Source organism: Fistularia commersonii, chromosome 14 (genome assembly GCF_037954325.1).
Source record: "Fistularia commersonii isolate RoL2024-O1a breed Wild chromosome 14, RoL_Fcom_v1.0, whole genome shotgun sequence".
In the NCBI taxonomy this organism is placed as follows: domain Eukaryota; kingdom Metazoa; phylum Chordata; class Actinopteri; order Syngnathiformes; family Fistulariidae; genus Fistularia; species Fistularia commersonii.
Genome location: NC_141297.1, coordinates 10,501,412 through 10,522,241, shown reverse-complemented (window position 1 = coordinate 10,522,241; position 20,830 = coordinate 10,501,412). Strand labels below are relative to the sequence as shown.

The window sequence follows — 20,830 nt, the reverse complement described above, 5'->3', positions numbered from 1 at the left end:
ACTCCCCTTAACAATGAATATGGCTTAGCAGGAATAAAATATGTGGGAATTACACTGACTGGGAGTGAGTCTAAATAATGAAGCAATTTTCTGGTTGCAAGTTCAGAATCTATGAATGCACAAAACAAGACAAAAATGAATACACCAATGCAAAACACAGAATTATTTAACTTACAGCAGCGTTGAGGTCAACAAAAGGAGGCGAGGTACAATTGTAAAGGTCAGGTTCAAGCCACCCTCTCTCCACATCACAGTGTCTGATTGCTGCGCCTTTAGGGAGGAGAAACAGCAAGTTCTGCAGAATTCCAAAACATAATGTCACAAGGACAGGGCCTGTGTTGATTTAATGCGAGTGTGAGAGCACTGACCGATGGAACCCTTGGGACATGGCACGGCAGCAGGCAAGTTGAACTTGGTTCGTGGCCACCAGATCCCCTGAGTGATGGTTTTTGGACAGCCATCATAAATGACTGCAAAAAAATCGGGAACAAAAATTCTTCCTTATCAGTTTGCTGGAAAATTTAGCTCACAGAGAAAATTAAAGTAAGAGGACCAAACACTACCTTCAATTTGCACAGTAAAGTAAGTAAACCAAAACACATCAAAACTGCTAATAAGAAAAGACAAATGGATGGAATGAATTTAAAGATAAACTAGAAGATACATAGTCTGAACTGTTTCCTTCTAGTTAAGGTTTTGACACAATTCTGATTAATTTACCTAATTTTGAAAGACAATCTACAAATGACTCAGAATTTAATTAATACAATGTTACCCCTTCAGTGCTCCTGTTTTAAACTGGATTTGTGTCTGAAAACACTCCACTTGAATACCGAATTTAAATCCACCTTGATAAGCCTTTTTAAAAAATTCCAAAGAGAGTTTTCTGTGGTCTATCTCAGGATTGTCTGTTCGGTTATAATCATTTTCTTCATGCCCTGCATTTTCAGTAGGATGTGGAATAAATGTATACAACATTGCCAACAGGAGAAACTTCTCATACACTATTAGTGTGGCTATTCATATTTGTTGGTTTATTTATGTATTTATCACTTATGTGTTTTTTATCTATATTTATTTACTTTTAATTTGGACCTTCACACAGAAAGTAAAGAGCTCTCTTACGCTGATTCTCAACCATTGTATGGTGGCAAACTACAACTGGTATATCATAGCACATACTGGTATACTAGTAACACAGATTTTACTTTGAAAGGAACTGTTAAAAAACGTATTGTATTGATGTAGTTATAAAATTTGCATTTGAGACCATACTCCTGACCGGAAAGTCTTAATTGACATTTCAGCTAATGTGCTACCAGAAATAGCACAGAACCCCCCCTCCCTTGGGTATATTAAAATTAGAAACTCTCCAGAGGAAATAAAGATGGCCTTGATTAGTTTTGTTTTTTGGCTTAAGTACATTTACAAAACAATGGTAACAAATCCAGTTTGGAATTCATCCCCACATTACCCATTAAACAAAGTAGTGGTTGGAACAAATTATCCTCCCTGATTGATTTACTCCCCCGATGAGAACAAATATGTTATTTTATTCAACAATCAGCACTCACAACAGATCTCTCTCTAGCCTGGAGAACAAACACAATTTTGTATTGCTTTTTTTTGTTTGAAAGAAAAAGGTGATGAGACTCCGCGTTAATGAATAAACAGCATCCATATTGGGTGAAACTACAATGGATTGAGATACATATTATCCTCTTGTTTGATAAAACCAAAATCAAAAACAAACAAAGCACTTGTTCACATCACTTCTGATGAATCCCCTAAAGGCACCATCACACTAAATGGATAAAAATCGAGACAGTAATCTGTCCCTGCTCACCTTCACAACCTGAGTTTGTGACCTCGGCAAAGGGGTTGTCACATGTGTTGCACTGGCGCCCGATCACACCTGGTCTACACTGGCACTGGCCACTCTCTGGGTCACATGACCGGGAGAAGGAGCCTACTGGGTAGCAGTCACATGGTAGGCAGGTGTCAGATCCCTTTTGACGGTAGTGAAACTCCTGGACACAAACACATAACAAGACGGGTGTGAAACCCTGACAAAGTAAACTATATCACCAGGTTTACATTAGAAAACAAGGCAAATGAAACATCTTGACTCTTGCAAAGGAAAAAAAGAGGCAGAAATATAAGTGAAAATTAACAGATTACTTGATAAATTAACTGGACATATCTATAACCACAGCAAGGACATTTCATTGGAAGTCAGTTTTGGCTCCAGAGGACTAAAGTGGGATGAATCGCAGAACCAAGCCCCTTGCATTCTTTATATCTGTCTAGCACATGTATTTGTGTTGGATGGAGAATGGCATCAAGGTCATAATAAGCTAAATTTGACCGGAATTTGTCATTTCAGAACAAGCTTTTTGCTGATTGTGTGACAAGCAGACCATTGTCTTGCTCTCATTTAGAAGACATTTTTGTCCCCTCAATTTCTCTATTTGGAAACATGAGTAAGGGCTTTTGGTGTCTGGAATCTAATGAAAGGCAAAATGTTTTCTGTCAGAATTACAGGGACTTTATATTTTTTATTATATACTTTACATATGATCTCCCTTCTCATCTATGGCTTCACATAGCACAGTTGATCTGGTGTTATGTTCATTGTTGAGTCAATAAACCTGTAGTGTGTAGGTATACCCTAATCTCAATTGCCTGCTGGCACCCTAACAATGTAATGTAAGCAGTTTTAATTGAAGGAGGAGCTGCTGGATATTTAGTGATTTTTAAATCCAGTGCAGTGAGGGAAGGGCAGATGCATGAAAAGGGACAACAGTAATAATTTGACAAAGAATTGTATGTCAGCCTTGACCGACACTGAATGAAAGCTAAATGAAAACACTTGGGCATTGTGAATATTGAATGCAGTCCTTTCTAAAATGGGACACAAGGACACAATTTGAGAAAGGACAAATCATCTACATTTTCCTGATTCAGTAACCCTTCTGAAATAACCTCCTGATGCCTCTGTCAAGGCTTCAGATAGTGTGTGTGCAATCATTAGAGAAAAGCCACAGGAGCCACCCTAATGTTGTCTGATGCGTTCTTATCATGAACCCTTCTTTTCTTTTTGGGTTTTTTTTAACCATGACTGGGTATATTTCTTATTTTTTCTATTAACATCAAAAAAGTAATAATGATAAAGTCATGCTCTGCTGCTTAGAAGGAGCTGGACTACAAAGGGTGAAACATTACAGGGCAGGCCGTTAACACTCTACTGTCCATATCCAACAATTGCATAATATGAATATGGTATCACAGTAAGATGGTATTGAATGTACAACTATATACTTTTAATTATTTAAAAATCATACAATCTGATTTTCTAGATTATTGTTTTCGATTATGTCACTCACAGTTGAAGAATATCAGCAAGTGTGTCAGCAAGTGAAAAATCAGCAGTGTGTCAAATACTTGATATCCCCACTGTGCTTTATATACATATATATATATATATATATATATTAAAAACACACACATATATATATATGTAAACCTATGTATATATAAACACATACATATATATGTATATAAAACACACACACATATATATATATATAAAAACACAGTGTAAACACAGTATATATATATATATATATATATATATATATATATATATATACCCCCCGTGGCCTTTCTTTAATGAAAAAAGGATCACGGAAGTGTCAGTTATGATTTGGACCCTATATCAATAATAAAATTAATTATGGTTTGGTTGAAAAAAAGTGACAATGGCATCAATAGCAATAAAATAATATGTATGTGTGTGTGTGTGTGTGTGTGTGTGTGTGTGTGTGTGTGTGTGTGTGTGTGTGTGTGTGTGTGTGTGTCTATCATGGACACACAACATGTATATAAGGGTTAAACAAGAGGCCAGTATCACAGATTACAGATTAGGGTCAAAAGATCAGATTAATACCATCAGGAGCATTCTGGTTACACTTGAATATTTTAATGCACACACTGACACATTCAGGCAAATGTCAATATGTGGGGATGATCAGCATAGCATGCTTGATGTCTGGACTAGGTCTGTCATTCAGTAAGATGATTATGGTTTGTCTGCTTAAACCAAAGGGATCTGTAGCATTATACTACATAAGTCTTTCTAATACCAAACCAACAGTATTATTATTCAATAGAAAGCTGTACAAAAATCTTATTTAAAAAAACATCAACTCTGTAATGTAAAAAAAACTACCTTATGCTCAAACAAGTTAATGCACCCTTCCAATGTAACATTAGAACTAATATTCAAAATCCAATGAATGTTTTACATATTGCTGAATTATATCAAAATAACCTTTTGAGTCACAATTCTGCAGCGTTTTCTTTTCCTACCTTGCAGTGACAATGACCGCTGGTCTTGTTACAGTCGGGATCAAAACCCTTATTGGCGTCACAGTCACAGGGCCCACAGGTTGGAGACCCCCACCAACCCCTGGGACACTGGTGATCAATCCTAAATGTGCATGCAAAAAAGTATGCAAACAGGAAACACTGAAAACTAGAACCACTTTTTGAAGTTTGATGCTTTTAAATCCTTTTTGTGAGTCAATATATGCAAACGCTTCCTGCATTCAACTTTTGTCATGAAAGGTACCGTGGTTCTCTACCTTAAAAGTCAGAGATTTAAACGCCCGATTACTGCATGTCAGACTTCCTCTATAAGCTCTGTGTATTATATACTGTGCTTTATAAGCTTGTCCTGTCAGACTAATCTGAGAAGCTGATGTTGCCATGAATACAGATTCTCTTTTTCATCTTTTTATTATTATTTTATTGGGGAGCTTTGAAGACAAATTATAGAATCACAGTGAACTAAGGTTATCTATGTTTTTACAGAGATTTCATATTACAAAGCTGAACAAAATCTTAGTTAAAAATGAAATCTCTTTCTCTCTTTTATGTGCGGTTTGGCCTCTTAAAAGAACTAAGAGGGCGGGATAGATGCATCCAGTCAGACATTACTGAGTCTGTTAATAAGAAGCACAGCGGGTGAGAAACTGGGCAACAAAAGACAAATTCTGCTTAAATGCAATTAACTGTACTTCATATTAACAGTTATGCACACAATTAAATACACCATGTAAAGAATGGATTTTACCTGTGCAATGTCAGCAAATACATATTTTTTCTTGAACAGAGTTTGCCTCAGAGCTGACACACATTCTATTTGTAGTTATGTTCATATATTTGTTCCATTTGTATATTAAACTTTGGTTGACTGAGCAGATTGGCCGTGACTTTTTTGTTTTGTTTGGTTACAGGGCAACCCAGTTTAGTTTTAAGAAATGTTATATACCAATAAAATCCTAAAATTTTTCAGTGAAGTCCAGTTCATAATTTTGTGGACAGTGGCTGATAACTGTTATGGCGACTAAGTTAAATTTAAAGATAACATAATATAGGGCACAAGTGTTACTAATTATATCAGATGAATGTGGTATTTCCTGACATTGCAATGAATAATTACATTTTGTTACAAAGTCAAAGTCAGTCTGGAAGCATTACACTGAACTAGTTTTTAATCTGTCAGGTTATGAGCAAAATTTGAAAACTACAGTTTGACCACAAGCTGCTTCAGTTTTGTTTATACTCCACCAACATTTAAAGGGATGGACCAATAATTAAAATCTTATGAAACCTAGTCTTCAATTTTCATTGCTGTGTGAGGAATTTGGCAACAGTAGCTGGTCAATAAACTGGGCTGAGTAAACATTAAAACCAGACCTGCTTCTGACAGCCCGATTCACAAAATGGTGTTCATGTATGAAAACCTGTTTGTGGTTGAGTCTCTATGAAGTTTAAATGAGATCAAAAGGACAGGTAACTCCCACTCCATTTGTAACTCTGAAATTTAAGGAGAAGCTTTTTAATCACGACTAACTGAAATACAAATTATGTCAGATATTGATGAATTCAAGTTAAAAACACAAAGTATGGAGGTTCTATAAATGAATGTCTAAGAAAATTCAGGAGGTACATCTGGTTCTTAAGGAGAATGTGAAGAATGACTTCACTGGCCCTTTCATATGAGAGCCATCTTTTAACAACCTATTTCTCTGACCCCACATCCTGCCGTAGATGGCCAATCAATGCAATATGAAAAAAGAGTTGGTCACATCATGCAGGCCGTACGCTTGGAAATTAGACCCCCACTTGTGCTAGGTCCAAGATCCCGAAAACAGTGCCCTCGGAAGGCTAATTAAAGTTGAGGAGAAAGAGACGGACGTTTGGCACATCAGGGGAAATTAAAAGAGGGTGAGATCTTTATCTGCACCTGACAACGTCCGTGTGTGCTTAAAACCCACATGACTGTGCCAGGCACTCACAAAGAAATTATCTTAATTTATAAATGTTAAGTGACTTGGATTTCTGGGTAAGGAAGCCAAAAAGAATGAATATCAGGTTTGAGGTCAAGCCTGCTTCACACAGTCCAACACACGAGTAACCCTGACGTATGTGTATGTGCAACGTGTATCTACTGTATTTGCAAAACATTATCACGATAAATCTGCATTCATCTCACAGTGGGTTACATGCAAGGCAGGAGATGTGGGACAACATGGCTGAACTAAAGCTACTGACAGTCTGAGGAGGTTCTCAGTCGTCCAGGTCATGGTGAATTCTTGTCTAAATCTTCTTGTCGTGAAACTAGGCTTAAAATTCTGCACTTGACGATGTTCCCCCCTCATCTGAGAGGCTTCTTCAGTTCTGATGGCCTGTGGGGAGTTTTCGAATATAACTGCAGTTTTGGCCAGGTCTAGGTTATGGTGACTTGTGATGCAAATGGAATTTACATGATAACAAGCCACCTACACAACAAGCCCCCAAAACCTAGACCCACCTAAAACACCTAGCAGTTATGTTCAGAAACTCCCCATGGGTAATTAGAACTCAAGAAGGCTCTCGGATGAGGGGTGAAACATCTTCAAGTTAAGAAATTCAAGTCCAGTTGCATGACAAGCAGATTTCAACAAGAATAAAGCTACTAATACGTAAACACTTTTGAGTGAAACTTAGCTGGACTGCAAGGTGCATTAAAAAACTCTAGGCACTGGCATCTCACAGGTATACTTATGATGCTGAATTAAATCTGTCAACAGAGGATGTGTGTTTTTTGTACCTGTGTTGGCAGTACTGTCCATAGTGGTTGTCTCCACAGTCACAGATGTATCCATGGGAAGAGCTGGGCTTCCTGTGGCACTGAGCCTCATTTTCGCAGGGATTTAAATGGCAAGCATCAGTGCAGCCTCTTCCATAGTAACCTGCAACAAAGAGCAAGCAAAAAATTGATAGCACTGTGGTTTTGGTTGCAGTGTCATTATAATCTATCACCATTTTTTGGACTAATTCTCCTTTTCAATGTGCACAGTCTAAGAAGATGTCTTGTTAGTTTTGAAGAAAACAAAACAAACTAAATAAATATCTAAAAAAATTGAAGATTTTATACAAGGGTACAATAAATATTAAAATACACCTGTGGAATAGCTGCTTATTTAAATCAAGGGTATATTCCTTTTCTTACAATATTATTAGTTGTTTATGCCAATTAATCAAGCAAATTTAGGGACTTACAAGGGAATACAAGGTACTCTGATGGAACAACATTCAAATATTTCAATATTTCCAAAGCTATTTTTAATATTTTTAAGTTATATAAAAATAATATAGGGAAAAATGTGCTTGTGATCAAGTCAGGAAAACTGTTAGAAAAGCATTATTTTTTTTTCTGATTTGAAAAAAAAGAGAAAAATTAAGAATTCTGAGTATTGTATTATATTTTTGAATAAGCCCGCACTGCAACATCTTATGACTTATTATGCTCACCAACATACATATTTTTAAATGCTACGACACAATATAAAAAGCAAGCACAGATGAGCACAAACCTGGGCACCCAGCAGAAAACACAAACAACTTATAACACAGTGAGGAAGCCCAGCAAACCCCTCTGTTGTCTGATCACTAAACAAAGTCTTACACACAAAAGCAGATGTGAACCTAAATGAATTAAACACAACCTATTTCCAGATAAAAAGGAACAAACCAAGACATTTTTCTCTTTAAGTACTTGGAATCAGACTTTGTAAATTCTTATGTATCTATGCAACAGCTCAATATCAAGTTTTAAGAATGATCAGTAATCATTCAGGTTACCTCCAAAGAAATTAGCAGATGAAAAGTGTGGCAGGAAATACAGTGGCTGGAAATACAGAAAAAATGGCCAGAAACAATGATACTCATGCTTTTACACCTGGGAATCTGACAGGCGTATGTATTTAAGAGCACTTTTCTGTCATCATCAGAGATTTCCACATGTAATTTAAAGCAAAATCAATGCTTGGGACTCCTCAAATATTTTGTCTTTGTTTTAGAACATTTTCATTGTTCAACATCACATCGGGATGCATTAACAAAGATGTGATTAAACATCTTTAATGTGTCATTGAAAAATTAATTTTAGCTAATTGGAAAATGTTATAGATATCAGTACAAATGCGTCTAGGAATCTAGCCACTCTACTGTCATGAGAAATGCATCAATGAAAACATACAAAAACGTCAAAAGCTGCATAATCATAACTGTACAAAGCTTTGACGGAAACCAAAATGTAGTGTTTCATTGTACGGCATTTCATCAACGAAGCAGTTTAACGTTTGTTATGGGGTAACATTTAGAAAGAAATGTCTACAGTGAAAAGAATGTCAGATAGACCTATGAGTCTGAAATTGGAAATTGAGGGTGTGATGTTCAATATTGTTAGCAGCTATGCCCCACAGGTGGGATGTGAATTAAAGAAAGAAATTGTGGAATGAGTTGGATGAAGTGATGCAGAGCATCCTCAGAGATGAGAGAGTGATAAATAGCGCAGACTTCAATGGACATGTTGGTGCAGGCAATAGAGGTGATGGAGAAGTGATGGGCAGGTTTGCTATCCAGGATAGGGACACAGAGGGACAGAAGGGGGTAGACTTTGCAAAAATGATGGAAATGGCTGTAATGAATTTTTTTTTCCAGAAAGACAGGAACATAGGGTAACTTTAAAGAGCAGAGGTAGGAGCATGCAGGTAAACTACATCTTGTATAGGCAAGGTAACCTGAAAGAGATCCGTGATTGCTAAGTGGTTGAAGGTGAGAGTTTAGCCAGACAGCATAGGATGGAGGTTTGTAGGATGGCTCTGGTGACAAGGGAGATCAAGAGGAGAAAGGCAGAGCAGATGGTGGTGGTGTACAGTTTTCAGGGAGGAGTTGAGAAAGGCTCTGGGTGGTCAGGGAGAGCTTCCAGGACAACTATAGCTAATGTGAGGAGACTTGGTGGTGCAGGTGTATATACAGAGAATGCGGTTAGCAAAGAAGTGGGACAATGAGGGAATAGAAGAGAACAGATAGGAGAACAAGGAGATACACCGTAAGGTAAAGAAAGAGGTAGCAAAGGCAAAACAAAGGGCGTACGATTACTCGGCTGGACAGTAAGGAGGGAGGGAATGATTTATACAGGTTGGCAAAACAGAGAAATAGAAATGGAAATGATGTACAGCAGGTCCGGGTGATTAAGGACAGAGAGGTCAATGTATTGACAGATGCTAGAAGAGTGATGGGAAGATGGAAAGGGTACTTTAAGAGCTGATGAATGAGGGGAATGAAAGAGATTCAAGGGTAGAAGAGGTGACTATTTTAGACCACAAAGTAGCAGAGATTTGTAAAAGTGAAGTGAGGAAGGCATTGAAGAAGATGAAGAGTGGAAAGGCAGTTGGTCCTGAAGATACACCTCAGGGGGTATGGAAGTGCCTAGGAGAGTCAGCGGTAGAGTTTCTGGCTAGATTATTCAACAGGATCTTAGATAGTGAGAAGATGCCTGAGGAATAGAGAAGAACTGTGATGGTGCCCATTTTTAAGAATAAGGGGGGTGTGCAGAAGGGTGCCGGGAGTGGAACTATGTTGTAGTATTGTATGAGGAAGTCTGGAGTGGCAGAGTAGTATGTTAGACTGATGCTGGATATGTATGCAAGCTGTGAGACAGTGGTGAGGTGTGTTAGATGGAGGAGGTTGATTTTCTGTGGCAACCACTGACAGGGAAAAACCAAAAGCAAAAAAAAGGAGAACTGTCTGCAGAAAATACAGAGGCTTTGGCTGCAGGGGAAGAAACACACACAAGTTTCTATCACTCTACAAAACTCGGGTCTTTCATGAAGTTACCGCACATAGACTGGATACAACTACACACACAGGTCTTGCTTTTCCCTTCTTATACACAAACCCTATCAGATTTTTTTTTCCATTTCCAATATTCTGTTCTCATGCCTACCATGTTCTAACAAATGTTTCAGTAATTGCACAAACAAAAAGCAAGAGTAATCAATCAAACCATTCAGCTCTCTTTTCATACATGAACTCAAAGGTATGACTGAGTGGTTGTATACAAACAAATGCTGCTTTCAGTCTGTCTCTTGTTTTCTTATCTCATGATCCCTGTGTATAAAATCAGCCATTCTCAATGACTATTGTTTCTCTCTCTTCCCCCCTCTCTCTCTCTCTGTCTCACACACAGACACCAACTCACACACACACACACACACACACACACACACACACACACACACACACACACACACACACACACACACACACACACACACACACGCACAAACAAAATCACTTTCCATCTGCCCTACACATCTTTACACTTTCACCATGGCAACTGACAAAGAAGCAGCAGTGGCCTTGGTGGTTTTTCCAGACATTTCTAATGGCATAGGCTTAGTCTCAACAATATCAGAAAGAACAGAAAGCCAAACAAACAGACGTGCACACATACAAACTCGTAAATAGCTTGAGACTTTAGCCTGTGACAACAAATTGTGGAACATCACATATGTACTGTATTTTTCATTCATTTTCAAATTACGTAGGGCATTGAGGATATTCTGGTCCACCATCCGGTGGCTCAGGGGGGGAAGCAGTGCTCCATCAATACTGTGTACAGTGCGAGCAGGGCGGTTGACCTCAACTAGTGTTGTGTAGATTGGTGGAAGGAATACTTCCACAATCCAGTTGAAACACCTTCCAATGAGGAAGCAGAGCTATGGGACTCTCGACTGGGCCCACCTATTTCCGGGGCTGAAATTGCTGAAGCAGTCAAAAAGATCTCCAGTAGCTGGGCCCTGGAGGCGGATGAAGTCCGCCCTGGGTTCCCCAAGGCTCCAGATGCTGTGGGGCTGTCCTGGCTGACTCGCCTCGGCAGCATCGCATGGACATACGACGTAGTTACGACGGAGTTGTGGCCATTTTAATGAAGGTTAACATTCGTGGAGAAGTTCATGTGCAACTATGGCTTTTTTTCCTTCATCGTATGAACATGCAATGCTTCAGAGCGAGGTCTGCCGGGTCATTGAACCTCGGCTCAAGTAGGAGCGGTGTGGTTTTCGTCCTGGTCGTTGAACAGTGGACCAGCCCTATACCCTCAGCAGGGTCCATGGGAGTTTCTTCAACCAGTCAAACGTGTCTCATGGACAGTCCTATGAGGGGTGCTCCAGGAATATGGGGTGCCGAACCCTGTTAAACAGACTATGTCTCTCGGCTGGTCTGAGAATGCCAGGGGATCCCCCCAGAAGGGCAGGACCCCCGGAAGAGCAGGACCATGTTACTGGGGAAAGAGAAGTCTGGGTCTCTCTACTCTGGCTGCTGTCCCCGCAACCCAACTTCGGATAAGCAGTAGAAGATGGATGGATTCTGTTTCATGAGTTTCAGGGATAGGTACCTCTCTGTAAATCTTGTTTCACTCACAGCCCTCCAGTGCAACATCCTGATGCCTGGTCAGGGCTACATTTCACAGCAGACCTATTCTATTCTTCAGTGACTATTCTAGTCACTGAATCGTTAATTTATAATACGTTTCCAACTGTGTTCTTTTGCTTTGTAGGAAAAAAAAAAGTATGAAATATCAAAAACATATGCTTTTGTATGAAAAACATTGACAACACAAATTCAAATGGCCCAAATGGCCTTTTTCTCGGAATGGAAATTACGACAAAAGTTTGACCTGGTTCACTCTCTAGCTTAATTTCACCACCTCAACTGTCCTAATTTTCTATGAGAGAAGATGGACCCACTGTGATTAGAAAATGAACAGTATTTATACCCTTAATATATAGAAGAACTTTCACGATCAGTTTATAATTTGCATTGTAATTATAATTGGCTTTTAAAAAAGGAATAGGGATTGAAGGGTTGGTTTGATTTATAGATAATAACTTTTTAATGAAATATAACATACAGTTCATGAACAATAGAAATGTTATTAGAATGTCCAAAGTGACATTTTAATCAAGAATCCAACAGATTAGATCAGTGAATGAAATTCTATTGGCGCCTCCAGGGTGAAATCAAAATCAACCTAAAACCTGAGGTAGAATGTAGAGAGAACGCAGTTTTTATTTGCAGTATTTTTGGATGTCTACAACAGCTAGGTTAATATGAGAGTAGCATTGGCTAGGAAGGAAAAGACACTGTTTAGTTGTTGGCTGTAATTGCACATTGAAATCATTTTGTCGTTCTAAATGGATCTTAAAGCAGCTACATTTCATAACCCCACTGCTAACAAGCCTTGTCCTTGTCATTCTGTTTGTTTGTTTGTTGTTTCTCGGTCTGTTATCACAGCTTTCCAACTCTAGTCTAGCTTTCCAAGTCACGTAATGTACCAAGATATATCATTGTAGATTAGCAGAGAGAGATTTTTCGAGTGATCCCTCAGATTTAGAATGATTGAGTAAACAAAAATCAATAAAATACATATCAAAAAATATGTTGCTTTCTTTTGGATCACTGTTAGTGATCCTTAAACTTATTCAGTGTAGATGGAAACACTGACACCTACATTACACCTTTGGAAGAGGAGGCATATATCATTCGTCTACAGCTTCACCTTGAGTCAGCCCCTTAAGGACTTGGGTTTATTCGAGAATGGAACATAGAAAATCAACTTTTAAAAACTGCTTGAAGCTCCCTGCACTTGCATGATGGGATGGGCCTTGCAGTGCAGGGAACTTCTTCATTTGGCATTTACTACTTTAAGTAGCTATTATATTATTTTGAAAAAAAAAAAAAAAAATGCAGACTCACTTAAAATACTGTGTCATTCAGTGCCCTGGTGTTTGGTTATTTTTAAACAGGTCAGAGCACAAAAGAAGGAGAGCAAGATAAAATTAATCATGTTGGAATTAAATCCCATTTACAATTGTAATTTAGTCTACTAAGTGTAACATGAAGCACAAACGCACACAGTACTCGTACAGTAATTCATCTAAAACACATAAGAGAGCAGGTACCTCTGTACTTTGCTTTGTCATGAGGAGCTTATTGTGTGTATTTCTGCGTGTATGCATTTTCCAGGATTTTGTGTTGCACCAATCAAACATGCTGTCAGTTGCATGAGAGACATGTTAGCTTAGTTTCAGCATCAGAGTAAATCCAAAACGCACAAACACACATGAAAGAGAATTATTCAGATGGCACCTCTCTTCGCCCTTTCTCTCTCCGCTTTTATTAAACTTTGATTTGTCTCTAAGCTGCTTCCATTGTAAAACATTCTCCATATTTAATGCCTATTGTGCTGATGAAAGATAATTTAAATGAGTTGTGGTTGTGTGTGGTTACTGTAAATATGTGCATGCAGGTAGTATTAAATGAGTCTGATCGTATACATGTGCGAATGAATCAAGCTGCGTGTGTGTGTGCGCGCGTGTGTTTGTGTGTGTGTTTGAACAAGATTGTGCTGCAATAGAATAAGTCAAGGTACTTGAATTTGCTCAAGGGCTGGTACAGGATGCTATGGGGTTATCAGCGTGTCTTTGCTTCCTCTCTCTTGCTGCCAGGCCCGAGGTGCTCTCACTTCAACACACTATATCCTCTATGTAACACACACTTAGACATTCTTCAGTTGCTCCCCTCATCTCCGCTTGAAGGTTTTACTCTCAACTTCTCAACTTTTCTTTTATTAACAACTTCTCTTCCACTTTCTCCAGAGTTAAGCATGGCTGTTTAAAGGGCTGAGAGTCAACCCAAGTGCATATGTAAGACTGACTTTGGCTTTGCCACAAGCTGTGAAAATGAAAGTCAGTTTCATCCCACTATGTTGATTTCCCCTTAATTGAGGTGAAGATCATGAACAGATGGTTCTGGAATATTCAACCGCTGTAAAAGAATAAGGAGCTGTTCAAAATTAGTTTAAATAACTTAAAAGTGAAAAATAAATTAGTATTATCTTTAACTTGGGAGATATATTGAATTTTGTACACATAAACAAGGGACCTGAAACCCGGAATAAAAATCCAATAGCTTGAACTGTCCTCTTCTATGTTCTATGTAGATTTTTATCATTTTTATGCGTGATTTGCCTTCACTGTCCATTTGCATTGCAAACAATGACAAGATAAATAAGAGTTAAAAACACCGACCTTCAATAAATGAAAGATTGTTTTAGAGGAAATTGATTTCGCTGTTTACGAAAGAAATTGATTTCTTTATAAAAGAAAAGTTGCATCTTTAGATTGCACAAGGAGTAATTGCCTCATTGCCAATTTGTCTGGCATCGGTATCCTGTTTAAGTGTAGCTTGACAACACATTCTCTTTGTAATGAGGTTGATATTCTTTTACCAAGTATTCAAATTCGTGTCACAGCTTTTCTTCAATCTTATGTTTGTTTAATCATCATTTCTCACTAAATCTTCGACTCAACTCAACTCTCATCAGCCGTTATATATAGATCCTTTCCTTTGCTCCTGCTCTCTGTTGTGGGGCCTCAACATGTTAATTTTTCTCTCTGTAGATCCATCTGGCAACTGTGTCACCAGTGTTTTCAGGCTGTTTGCCTTTCTGACTCTCATTTTTTTCTCATCTCTCCATTTGGCTTCAAAACTTTTAGAGCCCAATTTATTGTATTATCGTCCATGTTCTTTCCCTCTTTTAATGAATCATTAACAACCCCGTTCCTTTTCTTTCCTCTTGTGTCTATATGTTTTCTTTGTCTTCTCCAATGCCTCTGCTCCTCTACTCCGCTTTTAATAAGCTTCTTCCCCTTTACATTAATTTTGCTTCATTATGTTCACCTGACTATGGAGATTAGGGAAGATAACCCCAAAGCTTCCCCCTTTCAGTTTCAAGTGGATGGGATCGCATTCTGCATTACCAAATATCTGTTTAAACCAGCTGTAGTACTTGCACCCGTGGATAGATATGGCCACATTACGATGATTCCTCTCAAACATTGCTTTCCCCACTCATTTCATGTCAGAGGTGAAGTGTGAAGACTTCTGGCAGTGTTGTTTGCAAGCATTTCATAACAACATTTGTTTACATACTCTAGGCTCACTCAGAGCATCAATGTTCAGAATAACTTGTGTAAAATGTTCATACTAGATTTTTTTCACTTGTTTATTTCCCTGGAATGTTCCCCTTTTTTCCCTAGAGGGTGACTATATTTTAAGAAGATGACATAGAAGGTAAAAATAGAGCCCTGACTTTTACTAAAACTAGTTTAACATATTGCATTTCAGTATGAGTGAATCAAAGTATTTGATTCAATACAAGAGTTGGTTAAAATGCAATTTCTTTTTCTTCATGCTCCTGAGGAACTATAGTCTGTGACCAACACAGCTGGAGGAATACATTTCAGTTTTGTTTATGTTTCCCGACCTTCACTATTCAAGATCTGCATTGCGGTTTGTATCTATTCCTTAGTGTATTTTTGCTGTTTTATTCTCTAACGAATATGGCAGAAACAAAATGTTTAACAAATACTGCCAGCACTCCACAATTTTTTATTTATTTTCCATACAGCAATGTCAAATTTTCTTTGTCACTGTTAAGGTTGGATGCTTAAGTGTAAGTAATTGTAATTCTAAGTAGTACAGTGAGCCAAGAGCAGCTCTCTGATGTACTTAAGATATGCAGCTTCTAGTTCTTTTGGTACTGACTTCTTCTGATATACATGTTCTTTTTGATGGTACATTTTTCATTTCCCCAAGCTATACTTTATTGTAAAGGCAGCATAATCCAGATATTCAACACACATGACAAAGATATAAACATTACTTGAATCAAGACCATGTCATCTGATATATTTTTTAACACAATTACATAATGTTTTCTTTTAGACCATTTTTTGCTGGCCAAAGAAATAACTGAGCAAGTCGAGACTACACAATTCAAATTATTCATTAAAAGCCAAATATGTTTATATATGCAAATACACTAGTAAAGGGTCAGTGATCACTTCACCTGTCTGTTCACAAACACACCACAAACAGTGTGCTCTCACACACTTGATCAGCTGTCATCAGTTAAAATAAAAACATTTAATGTCAAGCACATCTACAGGAACAGAGAATTCCAACAGAATTATTTTTTTCCTCATGAGATAGCCTTATAATATATGTCATCAGCAAATGTTTAAATCATATAATATACTCATATTTATTAATGGCTTTGAGTTAAACGCCGTCAGTAATGTTAGTAACTTGTAAGTAACGATTAAGAAATATTAATGATTGAAATTAGTAGCACAGCTAACTTATTGTTGTGTTATGTGAAAATTGTTCTCTTTAATTGGGCCATTTAGCTCTACTTTAACTGAACTATGCGTTATTTTGTATTATGAATGAGAACTTACTGGTAATCAAATGATGTCTGATCAATGAACCTCAAGTTTGCAAAGGTCAGTCACAACAAGTGAGATCCATTTCTTCATCTTACCTCTTTCACAAGATTACATTAGCACATTTGTCACAGTTGCATCATCTCTCGCTCTACTCACCAGGTTCACAGATACAGGTGTGTCGCTCCCATTGGTCAGAACAGTGGCTGTGGCCCGGGCAGGGGGAGGAAACACAGGGGTTGCCGACATTGCAACCAGCCTCCACCTTGATGGATTTTGATGGTCTGGGAAGGGGAGGGGCATCTGGCCGCACACCTAGGCGAACACCCTGTGAGCAGAAAAGAATATAATAAGAATGAATTGACAGAATAATTTAGCAATTATGACCTCTGTCTGTGTAAAATCATGCCTTTCACATAATAATTTTCCAACTTCCAATTATCTCCCCAGTTCCTCTCACCTGTATACATCCTCGTATGCCGCTCTGAACCTCTCCTGAGCCCAGCACTCCTCCCACGTGCAGATGTTTCACTTTTAATCCATGAATCTCACTTCCAACAATCACTGTTCCCTAATGTTGAATGATGGAGTGAGGAAGGGAGAGGGGCAAAGACATGAGGAAAACAGTTATTGTAATTAATAGCTTTACTCATATTGCGTTACACACACAAACACACACACACACACACACACACACACACACACACACACACACACACTCATAATATTTATTTATGTTATTACATCAGAATTTAAATATCGACGAAGTCTGCTGTTTCAGGATCCAGATTTAGTAGGCTTGTGTATGCCTGGCATCGGACAAAGTCACTCCCAGTGACAGTATTGTAACGGATCTAAGAAGACGTCAATATTGTTCAAGCTGCAGTTTATGATTGCGTTGTTGATATAAACACAAACGAAATGACAACACACAATTGATTTTGGAGTAGGTTAAAAATCCTCTTGGAACTCTGACAATGAAGCAATATAGAGAGGCAACTTGGCAGCTATCATGAAATCAGAATCCAATAGTCTTATTTATAGGTGATTTATCAGCTATAATGCAAGGCTGGCTGATAATAGCTGCACATGTCCCCATTCCAGCAGAAATTACTGTCTAAAGTGTAGCTACGGCTATTCAAAAATTCATGCCCTTATGCACGTTCTCTGTCACTGATTCTGTTTGTTACAAGTAATACTTTGAGAACTGCCTGGTAGGCTCTGCGGTGTGTTTGTGGGTGTGCCTGTGTGTGTGTGTGTGTGTGTGTGTGTGTGTGTGTGTGTGTGTGTGTGTGTGTGTGTGTGTGTGTCATTGAGTCGCTATAACTAATTAAAATATGTAAATTAAAAACTTAAGTGGAAATATAGCCTTATGAGTAGGAAAAGTAGCTTTATGTTAGCCACACCAACAAAGTTTTGATTACATCATATTTGGTTAAAAGATGCATGATGGTGCTGTTAAGAATTCGTTGTTCCATCTGCATGTGAATCCATGCTGTCTATGCAGTTTGAAAATTAAAGGAAAACAGAAAATTACACAAATGTTTTTTTTATCTCTTACCTGAAAAAGTCCAAAGTCAAGACGTAGCGTGGCAACATAACGCGTCTCGCGTCCACTAGGAACGTCTCGCAGCTCCAGCTGGAGGTCATGCCAGCGGCCATCTGCCACCTGAACTTGGTCCAACCGCAAACGTACAGGCCTTGTTGAACCACGGGTCACTGAAAACACTAGTTGACCATTTATCACCTGGGAGGAGCCACAAATCACAAGTACAATTAAACAATTGTACACCACAGGTGCTTATGTGTGTTTTGTGTGTGTGTGTGTATGTGTGTGTGTGTGTAACTACCTGGAATAACATGCTAGTATACTGTCCTGCCTGTGCCTGCAGCAGTGTTCCTTCTCGTGCTCTGGTTCGGAACACCAACCCCAGGTACCACGGTGTGGAGATGGTTACGTCATTCTTTAGATCCCACCACAGGGCACTGTTGCCCAGGAAGCGATGGGGGTGTGGCATCACTGAGTAGTCAAAAACAGTAGGTTTTTTTTTGACTGCCAAACTTCTAAGATTTTCTTAACATTTAATCTAGTAACAGCTTTCAAGTGGCTTGTTGACCTAATTTAAAGTTGCCTCTGATAATAGGTCACATTTACTTCACAAAATCTAGTTTTAACATGAAGTGAAGGCAGACTAATTCATAAACCACGATTTAAAAAACAAACAAACACATATTTAAAATCTGATTAATTATGTTACAAATCTATTTTTATCAACAAAATGAATTTAAATCTTTAATTTGTAGGATGCAGAAATATAGATTCAGTCTGTACAAATGGTCTTCCATACAAATGTATGCTTTTTTTTTTAATGTGCATCTTTTCATCTAATGCACCTCAATATGACATATATAGGTTTTGTTTTGGCCATCAAATGGTGTGTTAAGGTTCCTCTGATATGATGTCTAGGTGGGTATAATGGCATGCAGCCGCTGTCTCACTAAAATAGAATTGCCGCTTTCTAATCCTCTTCAGTCTTTCCTTCTTATCTCTACAAAACATATCAATGGAGAAATTGAAACGCATAAAGCAATGGTACAGATTTTGTTGCACAAAATAAATTAATCTTATGACCCACATCTGGGAGAGTGAATAACCACACATACAACTTCAAGCACTGAAAGGCAGAATCTGACTTTTTTCTAACACACTGCTATCTCCGCGTTGTCCAATCCCATCACAGCAGCTGGGTTTTTTATATTAAAGATGATGGTTTAAAGATGTTCACAGATTATTACATTGTACATTATTTACACACCTCTTTATGCGCGCCACATGAGTACGATTTCAATGTTCCTTTTTGGTTACCTTTTGTGAGAATTTTTCCTTCCAACTGATTCAGAATATATATAATACCATTACTATAACTTTTTAATGATACATTATCCCTTTATTTCTATCATTTTACCGTTCCTAAGGACTTAAAAAGTTGCTGCTGCATTGCTTCATTGATAAGCTTAAGTTTAATTGTCACATCATTGTGTAGAGCATACCTACATATATGGTATTATGAACATGTATTAAGATGTGGATCATACATAGGACATAAAGCAAAGTACCTTCTATAATAAACAATCTAGAAATAAAGTGAAGCATTATACTCTAAATTTTCATTATTCAATGCTGTGTGCTCAAAGTATATATTACCTGTAGCATTTTTACACTTGAATGATTTCCCCATCAGATATTTAAGTGCAAATGACAACAGAGGCTAACAATAAATTCTGCAACCGTACAAGAGAAGTGAGCAGAGTTACCCCAACTCTATTTTCCAGTACCTCAACAAATATTAAACTGCTAAAGGATGCCTTTTGTCAAACTGAAAAAAATAAAACCAGGACAAGCTCTTACCATGGCTGCAGTCTTTGCCGCCATACCCAAGTGGGCACTCACAGGAAAATGTTTCCCAGCTCACCCTGCAAGTTCCTCCATTCTGACAGGGGTTGGACTTACAAAAGGAGAGTTTGGCGCTGCAACCTGTAAGAACCGTTCAATACATATGCTGTTCACCTTATCATTTGTAACCATTTAATCAGTACTTTTATTCCACATTTAAATTCTTATATTTGCTAGTTAGTCATGGGTATTTGAAATGAGAGTAATGACCAGGAACTGTTCCATTGTTGGCGATAAATCCAGCGAGGTCTAGTGGCTTGCTGTCAATGTGCAGCTCCTTCATGCAACCAATAAACTCCCTAGCACCAAATGGAAAGTTGTCTGGTACGTTGGGAACACCACCCAAAAACAAGGGACCAGTCAAATCCAGAGACCTGAATAACACAGAGAGAGCAAAGAGAGGAACCAGTAAGGTAAAGGAGAAAAAGACAGAATATGGAAAAAAAAACAAAAGTAGGAAAGGAAATGAAAGAAGACAGAAGGAGTGTAAAGTAGCCAGAGGGATTGAACAAGTCAAGAGATTAAGCCGATGAATGTCAGCAGGAACAAAAACAGCCGTAAAAGGAAGATGTTAGGGAAAAATCAAATGATGATGATCTTGTTAAGGATAAAAATGTTGACAGCAGGGCAAAGAATGAAAAGGGGAGAAAGAAAAGACCGACAGAAAGAATGGTAAAACAGCCAATTA

At 38.1% G+C, this 20,830-nt stretch overlaps 1 protein-coding gene across 1 annotated transcript in view; it reads right to left on the bottom strand.

Moving 5' to 3' along the window:
- The window catches only part of celsr3 (cadherin, EGF LAG seven-pass G-type receptor 3), a 108,056-nt gene that overhangs the window by 28,734 nt on the left and 58,492 nt on the right, over positions 1–20,830 (bottom strand). The window contains exons 10-20 of the mRNA XM_086159992.1: positions 20,353–20,516; positions 20,098–20,223; positions 18,539–18,708; positions 18,250–18,435; positions 17,149–17,259; positions 16,848–17,016; positions 7,160–7,301; positions 4,372–4,492; positions 1,847–2,030; positions 369–470; positions 176–270 (exon numbers count right to left, since the gene is read on the bottom strand). Coding sequence (XP_086016118.1) covers positions 176–270; positions 369–470; positions 1,847–2,030; positions 4,372–4,492; positions 7,160–7,301; positions 16,848–17,016; positions 17,149–17,259; positions 18,250–18,435; positions 18,539–18,708; positions 20,098–20,223; positions 20,353–20,516 — 1,570 coding nt within the window. The remainder of the gene's footprint in view (positions 1–175; positions 271–368; positions 471–1,846; positions 2,031–4,371; positions 4,493–7,159; positions 7,302–16,847; positions 17,017–17,148; positions 17,260–18,249; positions 18,436–18,538; positions 18,709–20,097; positions 20,224–20,352; positions 20,517–20,830) is intronic.